Source organism: Schistocerca serialis, chromosome 4, assembly GCF_023864345.2.
Source record: "Schistocerca serialis cubense isolate TAMUIC-IGC-003099 chromosome 4, iqSchSeri2.2, whole genome shotgun sequence".
Taxonomy (NCBI): Eukaryota; Metazoa; Arthropoda; class Insecta; order Orthoptera; family Acrididae; genus Schistocerca; species Schistocerca serialis.
This window is the reverse complement of record NC_064641.1, coordinates 955435885-955451516: the sequence shown is the minus strand read 5'-3', so window position 1 is coordinate 955451516 and position 15632 is coordinate 955435885. Positions and strand designations below refer to the sequence as shown.

General features: G+C 46.1%; 1 protein-coding gene across 1 annotated transcript in view; it reads left to right on the top strand.

Moving 5' to 3' along the window:
- The window catches only part of LOC126474854 (collagen alpha-1(XVIII) chain-like), a 513154-nt gene that overhangs the window by 306536 nt on the left and 190986 nt on the right, over positions 1 to 15632 (top strand). The window contains exon 13 of the mRNA XM_050102334.1: positions 14722 to 14865. Within this exon, the coding sequence (XP_049958291.1) occupies positions 14722 to 14865 (144 nt within the window). The remainder of the gene's footprint in view (positions 1 to 14721; positions 14866 to 15632) is intronic.

The following is a 15632-nucleotide window of genomic DNA, read 5'->3' as shown; positions in this document are numbered from 1 at the left end:
TAAGTGACAATTTCTTTCTTGTTCTGTTCTGAAGTGCAAGTTTGTTCATAATGTTTTCGTTTGTTGTACACTAGCAATTGCTGCTACCAGTTGCGATTCAACGTTACTTATTTACTTCGCGACAAGTTTCGAGAAATAACACCCCCCATCAAGGGAGCTTTCCGTATACTCAGGACATTAATGCGAAAATATAAACGAGAGGTAAGCTACGTTATTCAATTTGTACATTCAGCAAACACTAATGCGAACCAAGGAGAAATAAGGAAATATAAGTTAAGATCAGGGAGAAGAATATAAAATTTTTAAGCTTTCCTAATGACTTGATTTTCTGTCAGGGGCGTCGATGATGTGGAACATAAGTGGAATAGAATTGATACCGGCTTGAAAACGGTCTATAAGACTGATATCAATAAAAGTAAAGCAAAGGTTATGCAGTCTAGTCGAATTAAGTCCTGTTAGAAAGAGAGTCTGAAAGTAGTCGATCAATTTTGCTTTTTGGAGAGCGAACTAACTAATGATGTCAGATGTATGGAGAATGTAAAATGCAGACTAGCAACAGCATCAAAATCGTTCATGGAAAGGAGGAATTTGTTAACATCTAATATAAATTTAAATGTTAGGAAATCTTTTCTTAACTTATTTGTCTATAGTGTAGTTCAAAATTTCAAATGGGTCTGAGCACTATGCGACTTAACTTCTGAGGTCACCAGTCGCCTAGAACTTAGAACTAATTAAACCTAACTAACCTAAGGACATCACACATATCCATGCCTGAGGCAAGATTCGAACCTGCGACCGTAGCGGTCGCTCGTTTTCAGACTGTAGCGCCTAGAACCGCGCAGCCACTCCGGCCGGCTATAGTGTACTCTTGTATGGAAGTCAAACGTGAAGGATAAGCAGTTCAGAGTGGGTAAGAACAGAAACTTTTGAAATGTGGTGTTACAGAGTAATGCTGAAGATGAGATTGGTAGACAGAGGAACTAATGAAGAGTCACTGAATGTAATTGGCGAAAGGAACTTTATGCTTGAACCTCGCTAAACGAAGGGGTCGCTTGATGGGACACATCCTGGGGCACCAAGAAATTGTTAGTTTGGCGCTGCAAGGCTGTATGATGGGTATGAATTGAAACCTGCAGAAGGAGCTCAAGGCTTCACTACATTAAGCTGGTTCTAATGAATAAAGACTGCGCAGACATCGAGAGTCCTGGATACGTTAGACAAGTGGTAAGAACTGCACCAAACCAGCCTTTGTACTGAAGACCACCATACGAAATTCTTGATGCAATAATTTACCAACAGCCGTATGTATTGTAGAAATTTATTTTATTTTATGAACTTCTATGTGCTACCAGTTTCGGCATTACATTGATGCCATCTTCAGGCCCCACTCGTCGTAGTCGTAAAATCGCTATAAAGGAGCCATATAACTGGATCCGTGAATCAAATCGTCCTGCAACAGTTCTTGGTGGCCAGGTGACACAGACTCTTTGTTGTGTCTAGACAAGACAGCCTAGACACAATGAGAGGAAGCCGAAAGGCACGCGCTAAGCCAAAGCAGGGTGCGTGAGGTCTGAAACAGGATATGTAATGAATGCTATAAAGAAAAGTACGTAGCTTCTGGAATACTTAACTTTAATCCATCCTTTTGGTACATCTGGAGATGGTGGCGATACAAGTGAGACTCTTTAGATACATGCAATGTTACTAATGGCGCCTTGCTAGGTCGTAGCCATTGACTTAGCTGAAGGCTATTCTAACTATCGGCTCGGCTAATGAGCAGTGCTTAGTCCATGTAGTCGCTAGCAAAGTCGTCCGTACAACTGGGGCGAGTGCTAGTCCGTATCTCGAGACCTGCCTTGTGGTGGCGCTCGGTCTGCGATCACACAGTGGCGACACGCGGGTCCGACATGTACTAATGGACCGCGGCCGATTTAAAGCTACCACCTAGCAAGTGTGGTGTCTGGCGGTGACACCACATTCCTGCCCCGCAAATCGGCGAACGGTCGTGTTATAAGGCTTCCGCCCGCCGTGGGGAGGACCCCATGTTGACGTATGCGATGAGTGGGAAGCCTAACAGCAGGCAAGGCTGTGCCACCCGCACCCGGTCATTCGGTCCGAGCGGATCTATGAAACGCCTGAAAACCTAGTCCAGGGTGCACGTCAACATGCGGTGTATGCGCACGTAAAGGGACAGGAGGGGCCGAAGGGTCGACCTCCATTGCGCCGGGGTACCCGACGCGCGATGACGTCATGTGGTCCGGAGCGGGCAAAAGTTCCATGGCGGAGGACAGCTGGTCACGGGAAGCGATCGGCGGCGCGTGACCCAGGGAGGCGCTTGGCGGCTGCAGCGAAGCGTCCACTGCGGGCGGCGCCAGCTGGAGGACAGGCGGCGGCGGCGGAGGCGGCAGCGGCGCGTCGCCATGGGGCAAAATGGAAGGCATCGTCGGTAACACCTGGGGATGAGGCGAGCCAGTAGATGGATCCCTAGAGCGCAGACCGGACGGCACCGTCGCTGAAAGCAGATGGGGAGCGGCAGAACCCGTGCGACGACAGAGGCGCAGCTGATTGAGATGCCGACGCACCTCACCAGAGGCCTCCAAAATCAAATACATCGCGCGGCCGAGGCAGCGAAGAATGCGCCCTGCGAGCCAACGCCGTGAACCTCGATAGGTGCGATAGAATACAACGTCGCCTGGAGCAAAAGCAGAAGCAGAAGTCTGCCGCTGCACAGGAACCTGATGCGGTGGGTGCAGCAAAGACATCAAGGTTCGATGAGGACGACCGTGGAGCAACTCAGCCGGCGAGCGACCATCTCGGGGCTGAGAGCGACACGATGACAAAAAGAGCAACAACGCGTCCTCCCGAGAATGCGACTCTTTCAACTTCAACATCTGTGACTTGAAAGTCCGGACCAATCGTTCAGCGGCACCGTTTGACTGAGTCGAAAACGGCGCGGACGTCAGTTGTTGAATACCATTGGCCTTGCAGAAAGACTGAAATTCTGCAGACATGAATTGTGGGCCATTGTCGGAAACAATAGTGTGTGGAAGACCTTCAATGCAAAAGATAGCAGACAACGCTTGGATGGTGGCAGTTGACGTCGTGGAAGACATCTGGACAACAAAAGGAAAATTACTGAAGGCATCTACCAGAACCAAACATCGAGCATTCCAGAATGGATCAGCAAAATCGAGCTGCAAGCGTTGCCAAGGGGAAGTGGCTTTTGGCCATGCAAAGACTTTCCGCGGCGGTGCGGATTGTTGTTCGGCACATGCCATGCAAGAAGAACACATATTCGTAATCGCAGCATCGATTTCGAACCAAGTACAGTGCTGACGAGCAAGTTGTTTCGTTCGCACTATACCCCAATGTCCGTGGTGAAGAAGCCGTAAAACAGAGGACTGTAACGAACGTGGGACCACGACTCTGGACTGATCATTATCAGAACGCAACAACAAAACACCACGTCGAACAAAAAGTCTCTCCTTGTGAGCAAAAAATCGGCGAACCAACGGATCCTCGATCCGGGACTTTGACAAGGGCCATTGCGTAGCAACAAAACGCAAAACGGTAGCAAGGACCGGGTCAGCAGCTGTGGCTGTAGCTACACGACGAAAATCAATCAGAAACGATTCGACCACTTCATCGGTTTCCGAACCAATGAACATGCAAGCAAGTTCGGAAGAATCGAATGCTTTACCCTCAGCAACAGGCAAACGGGACAACGCATCGGCGTTTCCGTGCTTAGCAGTGGACCGATACAAGATATCGTAGCGGTACTGCGAGAGGAAAATAGACCAGCGAATGAATTTCTGGGATGTACGCGGAGGTACAGGCTTGTTCGGATGAAAAAGCGATGTCAAAGGTTTGTGGTCTGTGATGACGGTAAAGTGATGACCATACAAGAAATCATGAAACTATGTAACACCAAAGACGAGAGCCAAAGCTTCTTTCTCTATCTGAGAGTAATTTCTTTGCGCAGACGAGAGCAATTTTGACGCAAAAGCAATGGGGCGATCATGCGATCCATCTTTGTGCGCAAGCACAGCACCGGTCCCAAAATCCGATGCATCTACCATCAACAAAAGGGGTTTCTGGGGATCGAATGGCGTAAGGCATGTATTTGAAAGCAACGCCGATTTCAACTGGCGAAAGGCGCGTTCGCATTCCGTCGTCCAGACGAACGGAACACCTTTATGGCGTAAGCGATGAAGCAGAGCTGAAATGGAAGAGGCATTGCGCACATTCACTCACACCTCGTGATTCTAAATCGTTTAATGTTCTTGCGACCTGATCACGCAAGGCGTGAGGAACATTGCGCGCTCGGAAAAATTTCGGTTGCGCGTTTCCTTTCAGTTCCAAATGTGCATCATAGTTCTTAGCGCAACCAAGGCCTGGTGCAAAAAATGTCTGCAAATTCTTCACATAGCCGAGAAACACTGGCGGAAGACACAGTCTGATTCACTGATAGGACCTGATTTACAATAGACATGTTAAACAATTGAAATAAATCTAAACCAAACAAGTTCACTGCAGAAGAAGAATGAAGAACGTAAAATGACACAAGTTTTGTTTGTCCCTTGTATGTTGCAAGAAGAGTCCACTGTCCTAACACAGGGATATTCTGACCTGAATAACTATTTAACTTAAGATTTGCGGCACGCAACGGAGGTTTGCCCAGTTGTTTGTACGTGTCGGGTTTGCCCAGTTGTTTGTACGTGTCGTGATTGAGCAATGAAACTGCAGCTCCGGTATCGAGCTGGAATGGTATGACCTTGCCATTAAAGTCCAAATCTACAAAAAGTTTATTGTCCTGCCGACGACAAGAGCGACTTTCGCGTGCAATTTGAACGGACACTGGTACAGAAGCACTTGCGAGTTGACGGTATTTCCGGCGACGTCGACGCACACTTTGTGTGGGACGAACACTGTCACTGTGTGAGAAAGAGGCACTGGACGAAGTGGAATTAACTACATGAATGTCCATGGGTGAAGGTCCGCGAGCCTGAGTATTCTTGGTTCGATTGCGGCGCGAAGCAAAGGGCCTGGAATGGTTGTGATTGTCGGATCTAAGCTTTTTCTGGCAAACACTTTGAACATGTCCTTTCTTATTACAGAAAAAGCAAAGAGCTTGGCGTGACGGGCAATTTTCACGCCAATGTCTAGTAGCAAACCGCGGGCATGATTTCACTGCAGTTGTATGCTGTCGCGGCACACCTGGTTTGGAGCGTGGCGGCAGCTGCGCGGACGTGTGCGAGGGCAGTTTACCGGGACGTGCAGCGCGCCCAGCGGGCCGGTTAATGTTACACACGCCTGGCGAAGTTGCAAATGATTCCTGTGCAAAGTCAAGTATGTCTTGTCTATCTAATATGTCTATCACTTGTTGACGGGAGGGATTAACTAGTTTCAAAATCTGTTCCCGTATGCGAACATCAGAAACGTTCTGTGCTATTGCATCACGTACCATTGTATCTGAATAAGGGAGTCCACATTCACACTCAAAAGCACAATCCCGAGTTAGGCCTTGCAATGTTGCAACCCACTCCCTATTAGTTTGACCGGCCGTACGTTTTGTACGGAAGGAAGTATACCTTTTTGCAACTACATTAACTGTTTCCTTGAAATAGGCATCTAAAGCAGACAAAATTTCTTCGTAGGACAGAGTTGCGACGTCGCGTTGGGGAAACAACTTCACTATCACACGGTACGTTTGCACCCCTACACACGCCAATAAATGAGGCTGCCGCTCGTTACCTTGAATTCTGTAGGCGGCGAGATGAAATCAAAACTGGCGTGACCACCCCGTCCATGTTTCCTTAGCTGGGTCAAACTGCCTGAACGTGGGTGCAACTGCATGTTGTGGCTGCGGTAGCGATAAAGTGGCGGCGGCCGCATCGTTTTGCAGTGCACGTTGACCCTGGACGAGCTGTCCAAGGGCATCCAATAACGCCTGCGTCTGCTGACTCTGCAAGCGATAAAATTCGGACAGTACATCTGGCGAAGCCATGACGCAAGTAAATGTAAGCAATTAGAAAGAACAAGACCCTTATCCCATCCTCGTCGCCAAAAATTGTTGTGTCTAGACAAGACAGCCTAGACACAATGAGAGGAAGCCGAAAGGCACGCGCTAAGCCAAAGCAGGGTGCGTGAGGTCTGAAACAGGATACGTAATAATTGCTATAAAGAAAAGTACGTAGCTTCTGGAATACTTAACTTTAATCCATCCTTTTGGTACATCTGGAGAATGTGGCGATACAAGTGAGACTCTTTAGATACATGCAATGTTACTAATGGTGCCTTGCTAGGTCGTAGCCATTGACTTAGCTGAAGGCTATTCTAACTATCGGCTCGGCTAATGAGCAATGCATAGTCCATGTAGTAGCAAGTAAAGTCGTCCGTACAACTGGGGCGAGTGCTAGTCCGTATCTCGAGACCTGCCTTGTGGTGGCGCTCGGTCTGCGATCACACAGTGGCGAAACGCGGGTCCGACATGTACTAATGGACCGCGGCCGATTTAAAGCTACCACCTAGCAAGTGTGGTGTCTGGCGGTGACACCACACTCTTGAGCCTGTTTTACCAGTGTGCCCACTCCACGACGTCCGACATTTGTAATGAGGGGTGGCCGCCCAAGACCACGATATTTGGACGTAGTTTCACCTCGGTTTCTCCACGTGATCAAGACACTCACCACAGCACTCCTCCAACACTTGAGAAATCGTGTAGTTTCCTAAATGCTCTTGTCGAGCGTCCGGGCCATCAGGATCTGACCTCGCTCAAACTCAGATAGATGGCGCGCCTTTCCCATTCTACACACGGACAGCACGCTTATTGATACTGCATGTCCGTCCCGGTAGCTGAATGATCAGTGTGACAGATTGTCATGCCAATGGGCCCGGTTTCGATACCTGGCGGTGTCGGAGATTTTCTCCGCTCAAGGAATGGGTGTTATGTTGTCTTCATCATCATCATCTCATCCACAACGACGGGCAAGTCGCCGAAGTCGCGTCAGCTCAAAAGACTTGCACGAGGCGACCGGTCTACCCGACAGGAGGCCCTAGCCGCACACCATTTCCAGTTTTTGATACTGCATTCACTGTGCCTGTGTCTGACTAGCAGCCATTCCTCACAATGTGCGCTGCTACAGCTTCGTTTATATCGATGGTAGTCGGTGGTCATAATGTTCTGGCCGATCTATGTAGTTCCTATGAAACGATATTACAATACTGTGCAGAAAGAATTTAAAGATTTAGTTGACAATGAAAGAACAAGTGCCTTTTGTGCGTAATTTGCAGGCCTGGGCACGTGAAGAAATTGATATGACAAATAGCCCCCCTTCTTGCAGCGGTGCACCGTAGGTCTCTAGAAGAGCGTAGCGTTCCAAAGGATTGGAAAGGGGCACAGGTCATCCCCGTTTTCAAGAAGGGACGTCGAACAGATGTGCAGAACTATAGACCTACATCTCGAACGTCGATCAGTTGTAGAATTTTGGAACACGTATTATGTTCGAGTATAATGACTTTTCTGGAGACTAGAAATCTACTCTGTAGGAATCAGCATGGGTTTCGAAAAACACGGTCGTGTAAAACCCAGCTCGCGCTATTCGTCCACGATACTCAGAGGGCCATAGACACGTGTTCACAAGTAGATGCCGTGTTTCTTGACTTCCGCAAGGCGTTCGATGCAGTTCCCAACAGTCGTTTAATGAACAAAGTAAGAGCATGTGGACTATCAGACCAATTGTGAGATTGGATTGAAGAGTTCCTAGATAACAGAACGCAGCATGTCATTCTCAATGGAGAGAAGCCTTCCGAAGTAAGAGTGATTTCAGGTGTGCCGCAGGGGAGTGTCGTAGGACCGTTGCTATTCACAATATACATAAATGACCTTGTGGATGACATCGGAAGTTCACTGAGGCTTTCTGCGGATGATGGTGTGATATATCGAGAGGTTGTAACAATGGAAAATTGTACTGAAATGCAGGATGATCTGCAGCGAATTGTCGCATGGTGCAAGGAATGGCAATTGAATCTCAATGTAGACAAGTTTAATGTGCTGCGAATATATAGAAAGAAAGATCCCTTATCATTTAGCTACAATATAGCAGGTCAGCAACTGGAAGCAGTTAATGCCATAAATTATATGGGAGAACGCATTAGGAGTGATTTAAAATGGAATGATCATATAAAGTTGATCGTCGGTAAGGCAGATGCCAGACTGAGATTCATTGGCAGAATCCTAAGGAAATGCAATCAGAAAACAAAGGTAGTAGGTTACAGTACGCTTGTTCGCCCACTGCTTGAATACTGCTCAGCAGTGTGGGATCCGTACCAGATAGGGTTGATAGATGAGATAGAGAAGATCCAACGGAGAGCAGCGCGCTTCGTTACAGGATCATTTAGTAATCATGAAAGCATTACGGAGTTGACAGATAAACTCCATTGGAAGACTCTGCAGGAGAGACGCTCGGTACGGGCTTTTCTTGAAGTGTCGAGAACATACCTTCACCGAAGAGTCAAGCAGTGTATTTCTCCCTCCTACGTATATCTCGCGAAGAGACCATGAGGATAAAATCAGAGAGATTAGAGCCCACACAGAGGCATACCGACAATCCTTTCCACGAACAATACGAGACTGGAATAGAAGGGAGAACCGATAGAGGTACTCAAGGTACCCTCCGCCACATACCGTCAGGTGGCTTGCGGAGTATGGATGTAGATGTAGATCTAGAATTGTGGAGTCGAACGCGTTATTCCATTGGTAGTGGAGCTGAATGACGAGCGTGGAGATTTCATATGTTACTGTAAAATCCGTAGGTTAACTCAAAGGGCATGCCTGGAATGATTTTACTATTTAAAACTCGCTACTGTTGAATCCCTGAACGAAAAAGGAGATCACAAACAAAAATTAAAACATCCGAAATGGAGTGGAGACTTAACATTTTAATTGGAGTTGGCTGCACACTACCTACAGTAAGACATTCCTAGATAACTTCTTTCTGGTTTGATGGGCATGCATTTAAAAAGTAAATCGCGTTGTAGAAGGGACACAATTTGACAAAGCCCAGTTCCCTACGTCCACCGCCATTAAAGGAAATGCAAAGTTTCAGGATGAAACGTCCCCTTTGAAATATTATACAAGACTGTGCTTAAACTGACACACAATATTTTTAGCGCAACGCAATCTGACTTTCAAAAATCCCTACAAAAGAATGGCCCTGACTACCATTAACCTATACCTTTCACAAATCACTTACCTCACCAAAATCTTCGTTACTCGAGCTACTGCAATACAGCGTGCGCCACTACTGCCAGCTAAATAAAAGGTTCAAACTACTGAAGACACTAACTACTAATAGGCATAGTTAGCAAATGAAAGATTTTGATAGAAAACAAAGAATGTATTTACCTTAATAGTGTTTAAAAATCATAATATACATAGCAGTTCATGACATCCAGTCTCACAAATTTCAAAACTCCGCCATTTCTCTCCCCACATCCACCACTGCTGGTGGCTCACCTCCAACTGCGCAACGGTACGCGCTGTTCACATCCAGCTGCACACAGCACAGCCAGTGATTTTCATACAGAGCGCTACGTAACGTTGCCAATAAGAAAACATAAACAGCCTACTTACAAGGAATTCACTGGCCTTGAAAGAATTGCAAGGGCAGTTCCCTAAATATTTTGAAGACACTGTCAATTATACACCTTTTGCGAAGATATTTTTAAGATCTTTTGCCGTTTCAGTTGAAAGTTCGTCTGAGAACGTGCAGATGAAGCTGACTGACTTATAAGATAATTAAAGTTTTAATGACAAATCCTTATATGTTAAAACAGGCCAGGACGTCTACATTGCTTTCCTCAAGTAGTTTCCAAGTTCCATGATGAGGTTGCAAAACTGTTACACAACTTTGAGCTACATATTTGTGTGAAAAATTTTTTCTATTATGAAACTAGGTAAGTCACGATTACATGGCAATTGGAGTGCGAAACTCTGAGAAATTTTCTGCCTCTCTCCGTATGCCGGAAGTTTGTACCAGATAATACCGAATTTTGTTTTGCTTGTGACCTATGATGTTGAGAAATGTGAAATATAAACCCGTGTCGTACGTAGTGTGACTTCAATGCCATTTACATGTTGCACATTGGCCGTTTTCCCCTCTTCCCCCTCCTCATTCTCAAAAAATGCTTCAAATGGCTCTGAGCACTATGGGACTTAACATCTGCGGTCATCAATCCCCTAGAATGTAGAACTACTTACACCTAACCAACCTAAGGACATCACACACATCCATGCCCGAGGCGGGATTCGAACCTGCGACCGTAGCAGTCGTGCGGTTCCAGACTGTAGCGCCTAGAACCGTTCGACCACCCCGGCCGGCAATAGCACCTGTCCTCCATTTGTTCCTCAGGGAGGCCTTTATAATTGTTAGAACCTGGTCTGCTTCATTTTATTACTCGCTGAATATCAACTTGGTACAGTTACGACGTACGAGTTACGACGTACGTACTGACTGGAGAAAAACCAATTCACTGGCAATAACAATAGCACTTCTTCAACTAGGTGCTGTGAAGCAGACTGTGTAATGTACGGTGCAGTTTCAACCATACATAAGACTTAACTCACAGCAAAAACAATATTCTCAAAATCCTAGTATTGTACCGACTCGACATTAAAGCACACTAATCTCTTTGCAAATATTTGTGCAATCTTAACCACGCTCACAGCGTAATAATCACAATGCGAAGTTTCACAGACCTCTCGTGTCGAGGTGCTCAATCACACATTTACAGTTTGTAAGAAGAGTAATAGTTAAAATCACAATACTGAACTCACAGCCACGCTGTCCGACTTGTCCCTGCCATGAACCGTCCCTTACAAGGTGCAATCACTATAATCCGTTCATCCTAAGAATAAACCTCATGTAAACAAACACAAACGCGATGATTGGTCAGAATCTGCAGCACACGTACACTGGTGTTACACTCTTAGAAGTAGGTCCTACTTATGTATTAGATATATCATTATTAAGTTACGATAAATGAAACTTTAAGACGTGTAAAGCCATCAAAGTGTTTCTTGATCACGCTTTAGCTACGTAGTTTTTATTTCAAAACTCGTGTACAGTCACAGCATTTTCAGCGATATGCTCTGATTGTAGCGCTGTTAATGAGCATTATGAAAATGGCTGAGGCTGCTTGCTGTTCCGTGGTGTAACTCGCGCGTGGAACACGGTAAAAAGTGTCGAGAAATAGGCTGTCCTTAATGTTTTTCATAAATTCGCAGATAAGTTTATATGAAGTTTTCCCATCCTTTGTATACTGCAGACGATTATCAGAACTTGATTGAACGAGTAGCGCAGTTGGTAGCCTAATGGAACGTAAACAAAACGGAGGTTTTTCGTGCGCTTGTTCAAATCTCTACATTGTCATTTTTTTCTCGGTCAGTATGAAATACCTACATCTCGTAATTATGAAACGCATCATAATTTCTATCAGTAATGCATGTCTTCTTGTTTCTAATTACATATTTGTCGGCGAATTTCCTGTTTTCATTTCAAAAACAAATTCTTAATTATAGATGTTTTATGAAAGACTTCATAAAAGTTGTTTAAATTAAGAAAACACAACAATTTAGTTTTTAAGGCGAAAATGAGGAACCAGATCCTCTTTATTTGGACTGTGTCTCTCGATTTATACCACAGAGGTAGGTAAGTATCTTAGAAATATGAAAAACAATCATTTCACAGCATCGAGTACATCATACGAATGCTGCATTTTTACATTTGCTACAGTACCATTACAATATAAACCCAACAGAACTCATCTGAAGCCAAGCTGTGGGATTTGGCGCGTGGAGTAACAAGACTGTTAACGCTGCCAGACGTACTGGAACTAACGCATGCAGCTTTTTCACACGTCACTGCCGAACGCTGGCGGGATATAGAACGGCTCGTCATAAAAGAAGAAGAGAAATTACTGCGTCTGGTTGCTTCGTGGATTCTGTTGTTGTTAGGCTCGTTATCAACTTAGCAGGTGACACTTCCAGAACTGAAATGTATTTCTCGGATTCGGATAAGGAAGGAACTGAGAGATTACCAGACGACTGATTGTAAGTAATACCTTCAGTGGCTTCAGTATTTAAGTACACCGTGAAATCCTTCAATCTCTCTTACGTTACACACAGCGTATGCTGAAAAATTACCCTATGGTTAAGTCAGGAATTTTCATGGTTCTTGTTTTTAATGACAGTAGTACGTTAGTTAAAAACGATAACGAGTTTCGGTTTTCGTGTAGTCGTCTAAGGAGCGTATTGTGGGAGATTTGCAGTGCATTGCCGGCCGGTGTGGCCGTGCGGTTAAAGGCGCTTCAGTCTGGAACCGCGTGACCGCAACGGTCGCAGGTTCGAATCCTGCCTCGGGCATGGATGTGTGTGATGTCCTTAGGTTAGTTAGGTTTAATTAGTTGTAAGTTCTAGGCGACTGATGACCTCAGAAGTTGAGTCGCATAGTGCTCAGAGCCATTTTTTTGCAGTGCATTATTTCATTCTGCTTAAAAATTAAATGACATTCGAAGCTGTACTGCTCCTCTGCTGCTCTCCTTTTACGTGTTAATTGCAGGTAGCCACGTCACTGCAGGCTACCTGTACCAGCTGACGGGCCACTGCTGTCCAAGTTAAATGCGCCGGTACGGCTGTTGTCCCGTACTATCGCTAAGTCGACAGAGACAGTACTCGAGACAGCATGGCTGCAGTCCCAAGTGGAACGGAAATGTAACGGGGCTCCAACAAACGCAGAAGAATACACAGTGCAATGTTTACATCAGGTTTATCTGTCCTTGATCAGTTGGCAAGAAAAGGCTACAGGCCACAAAAGCACACTCCTAGCTCTCCTCTATCTTGTGCCAACCGAAGCCCTCGTCTGTGCCTTACTTGAAAAACGATTCAAAATTGTTCAAATGGCTCGAAGCACTATGGGACTTAACATCTGTGGTCATCAGTACCCTAGATGGATGAAAATGGTTCAAATGGCTCTGAGCACTATGGGACTTAGCATCTGAGGTCATCAGTCCCCTAGACTTAGAACTACTGAAACGTAACTAACCTAAGGACATCAAATACATCCATGCCCTAGGCAGGATTCGAACCTGCGACTGTACCAGCAGCGCGGTTCCGGACTGAAGCGCCTAGAGCCGCTCGGCCACAGCGGCCGGCGAAAATCTGTTCCCCTATATGGAAGTATACATAATGGACGAGTACAGGTTGGAGACAACATCGTTGACGAAATGTGGAAGTTTGGGTATGGCCGTGAATCCTGCTCGGATTGCCAAATTGTAAGGCGACTTCTCCAGACATGCCGAAAATCCGAGTTCGATTCCCAGTTCGACACTAATTTTCATTGTCGTCATTCCTTTATACAGGTAATGGTTGTCCAGACTCGCAAGTTCAAATACTCGTAGATTTCATGAAATCTTTATGTGTCGGTTTCACATCCACGCTTCCTGTCTGCATGAAATTTTTTTACCAATGGCGTATCGACGTCCTCGATCGCGTATGCTTCCCATACCATCTTTGGGAGTTCCTTTGAACCTACATGTCCTGCTCGGCCTGATCAAACCATTCCACACACGGAGCCTGTTCTTGAATCGTTGTCATTATGCTCCACTCTCGATAATCTGGAACACACACAAAAAAATGTTGTCAGTTTGTGTGTCACATAAGCTAAATGTGTATGAATGTCTTAATTATTTTGGGTGCCATAACGCATTGAAGTTGTAGCGAAACATGTGAGAACCACTGCAAATGGATGTGTGTATCTGAAAATTCCTGTTTGTGGCAAATTGACATGGGGAGCCTATCTAGCTGTGGCTTTCAAAGTCATAATAATGGTAATTGTTGTGACGGCGACCGGAACGGTCGCGGGGTTGAGGTGACGGAAAGCGCGGCTGGACCCGTGGAGCGGCCAGCGAACAACAACACAGCGGGAGAGGAGGGACACGACCAGAGGAGGACCTCACGACACAGCGAGAACAGACAACAGAGTCGAGAAAACCTAACTAGACCACCACGTCCACTCGTGTAGAAACACGAAAGTCAATACGCTGTCTGAGGCGATATGTCCTGAGACACACGCGAGGCTAGACTGGCAGGCTGAGCAACAGGCAGGCGCTTAGGTACTCGATCGGGGACGCCGCTATTGGCCGCTGCAACCACGTGTTCCATTGTGGCGCCCTCACTCTAAATGCGGGCCAGGAGGCGCGCGCCGCCACAGCTTACGGCGCGATGGTGCAGAGACCTCCATGGGTCTTCGACGTCTCTGACGTCTGGCGGGAATTCATATTCCGCGGCGCGCGGTACCGGAATAACGATACTGGTGTAGGTCGAAAAGACGCATGTACTATCGGGTTTGATTCATTTGGGAAGCAGTTGTGCCCAGCGGCTGTATTTATTTCAGACAGCGAAGCGTACAGCTATCAGTCGCAGTTAATGTTTATTGCACATCCAGAGTTCAGTCACTGTATGACCATCTCCGGAGCAATAAATGTAAATTAAAAGATTTATTTTAGTGGCTCTGCGTAGAAGATGCGCCCACAGTGACAGAAATCTTGATATTCAGCTAACATTATTTGCAACTGATGGCTGTACATTTAGTACTTGACTCACTTATATACTGTGTTCATGTGTACTCTTAAGACTGTTGTGTGTATATGTTGGTGTTTCAGCTGAAGGGCGAGAAGGGCGAGCCTGGCGTGGGTCCCCCCGGCCCCCCCGGCGCCCCTGGCCCCCCGGGACCCTCCGGTCCCACGTCGCAGGGCCGCGTCGGCTACATACCCGTCCCGGGACCTCCGGGTCTACCTGGGCCGCCGGTGAGTACACCAAAGTACAGTAGAGCACCACTCAACCCTCGCACTGTACCTGGGTCAGAATAACAGAGTAACCGCCAGGACGGCTGTCACAGCAACAACCAGCGAAACCACGCTCTGAGTCATACCTGCTAATCGCTCTGCTGTCTCAGATGCTGGTCACCATAGAGCATAGAAGGATGCAGAGCGGCCTTCCCCACGGCGGAGGCCCGGCTGGGATGTGCTCGCCCGCCTCGCCCCTCTGGGCACCTACCTGTCCGGCTGGGCACAGCCCGCGCCACGCCCCTGTCTCCTTCCTAATGTTTTGCTTACTACCTTATCTCACCTGATTTTCTGGTCTCTAGTTGTTGATTATTAACGTATTCATGGAGATGAACAAATAAACTAAATAATATACGTGGCGAGATTAAAAAACTTTAAAAAAAAAATCAAATTGCATGGCATTACTTTCACTGAAAAACTTACTTTTTTTAAGACATACTATAATTGCTTGCTAATTTTATTACTTTCGCACGGCAATAAGTTTCCAAAATTACGTGTAGATTATTGTTATGTTTAATATATTCACAAAAGAAATAACGGAAAAAGCAAATAGGTTGTGCACAATTCTGTTTCATTGTCTCTCTGCACCATTCTCTTCCTAGAAATCGTTACGGTGGAAAAGCTGTTTTTTTAATCCTAGCATAATTCAGCATTAATGTCTTATTACACTAGTCACTTTTAATTGCAGTCTCTTTTGTTTCAGTGTCATATTCCGCAGTTTTTTTCTA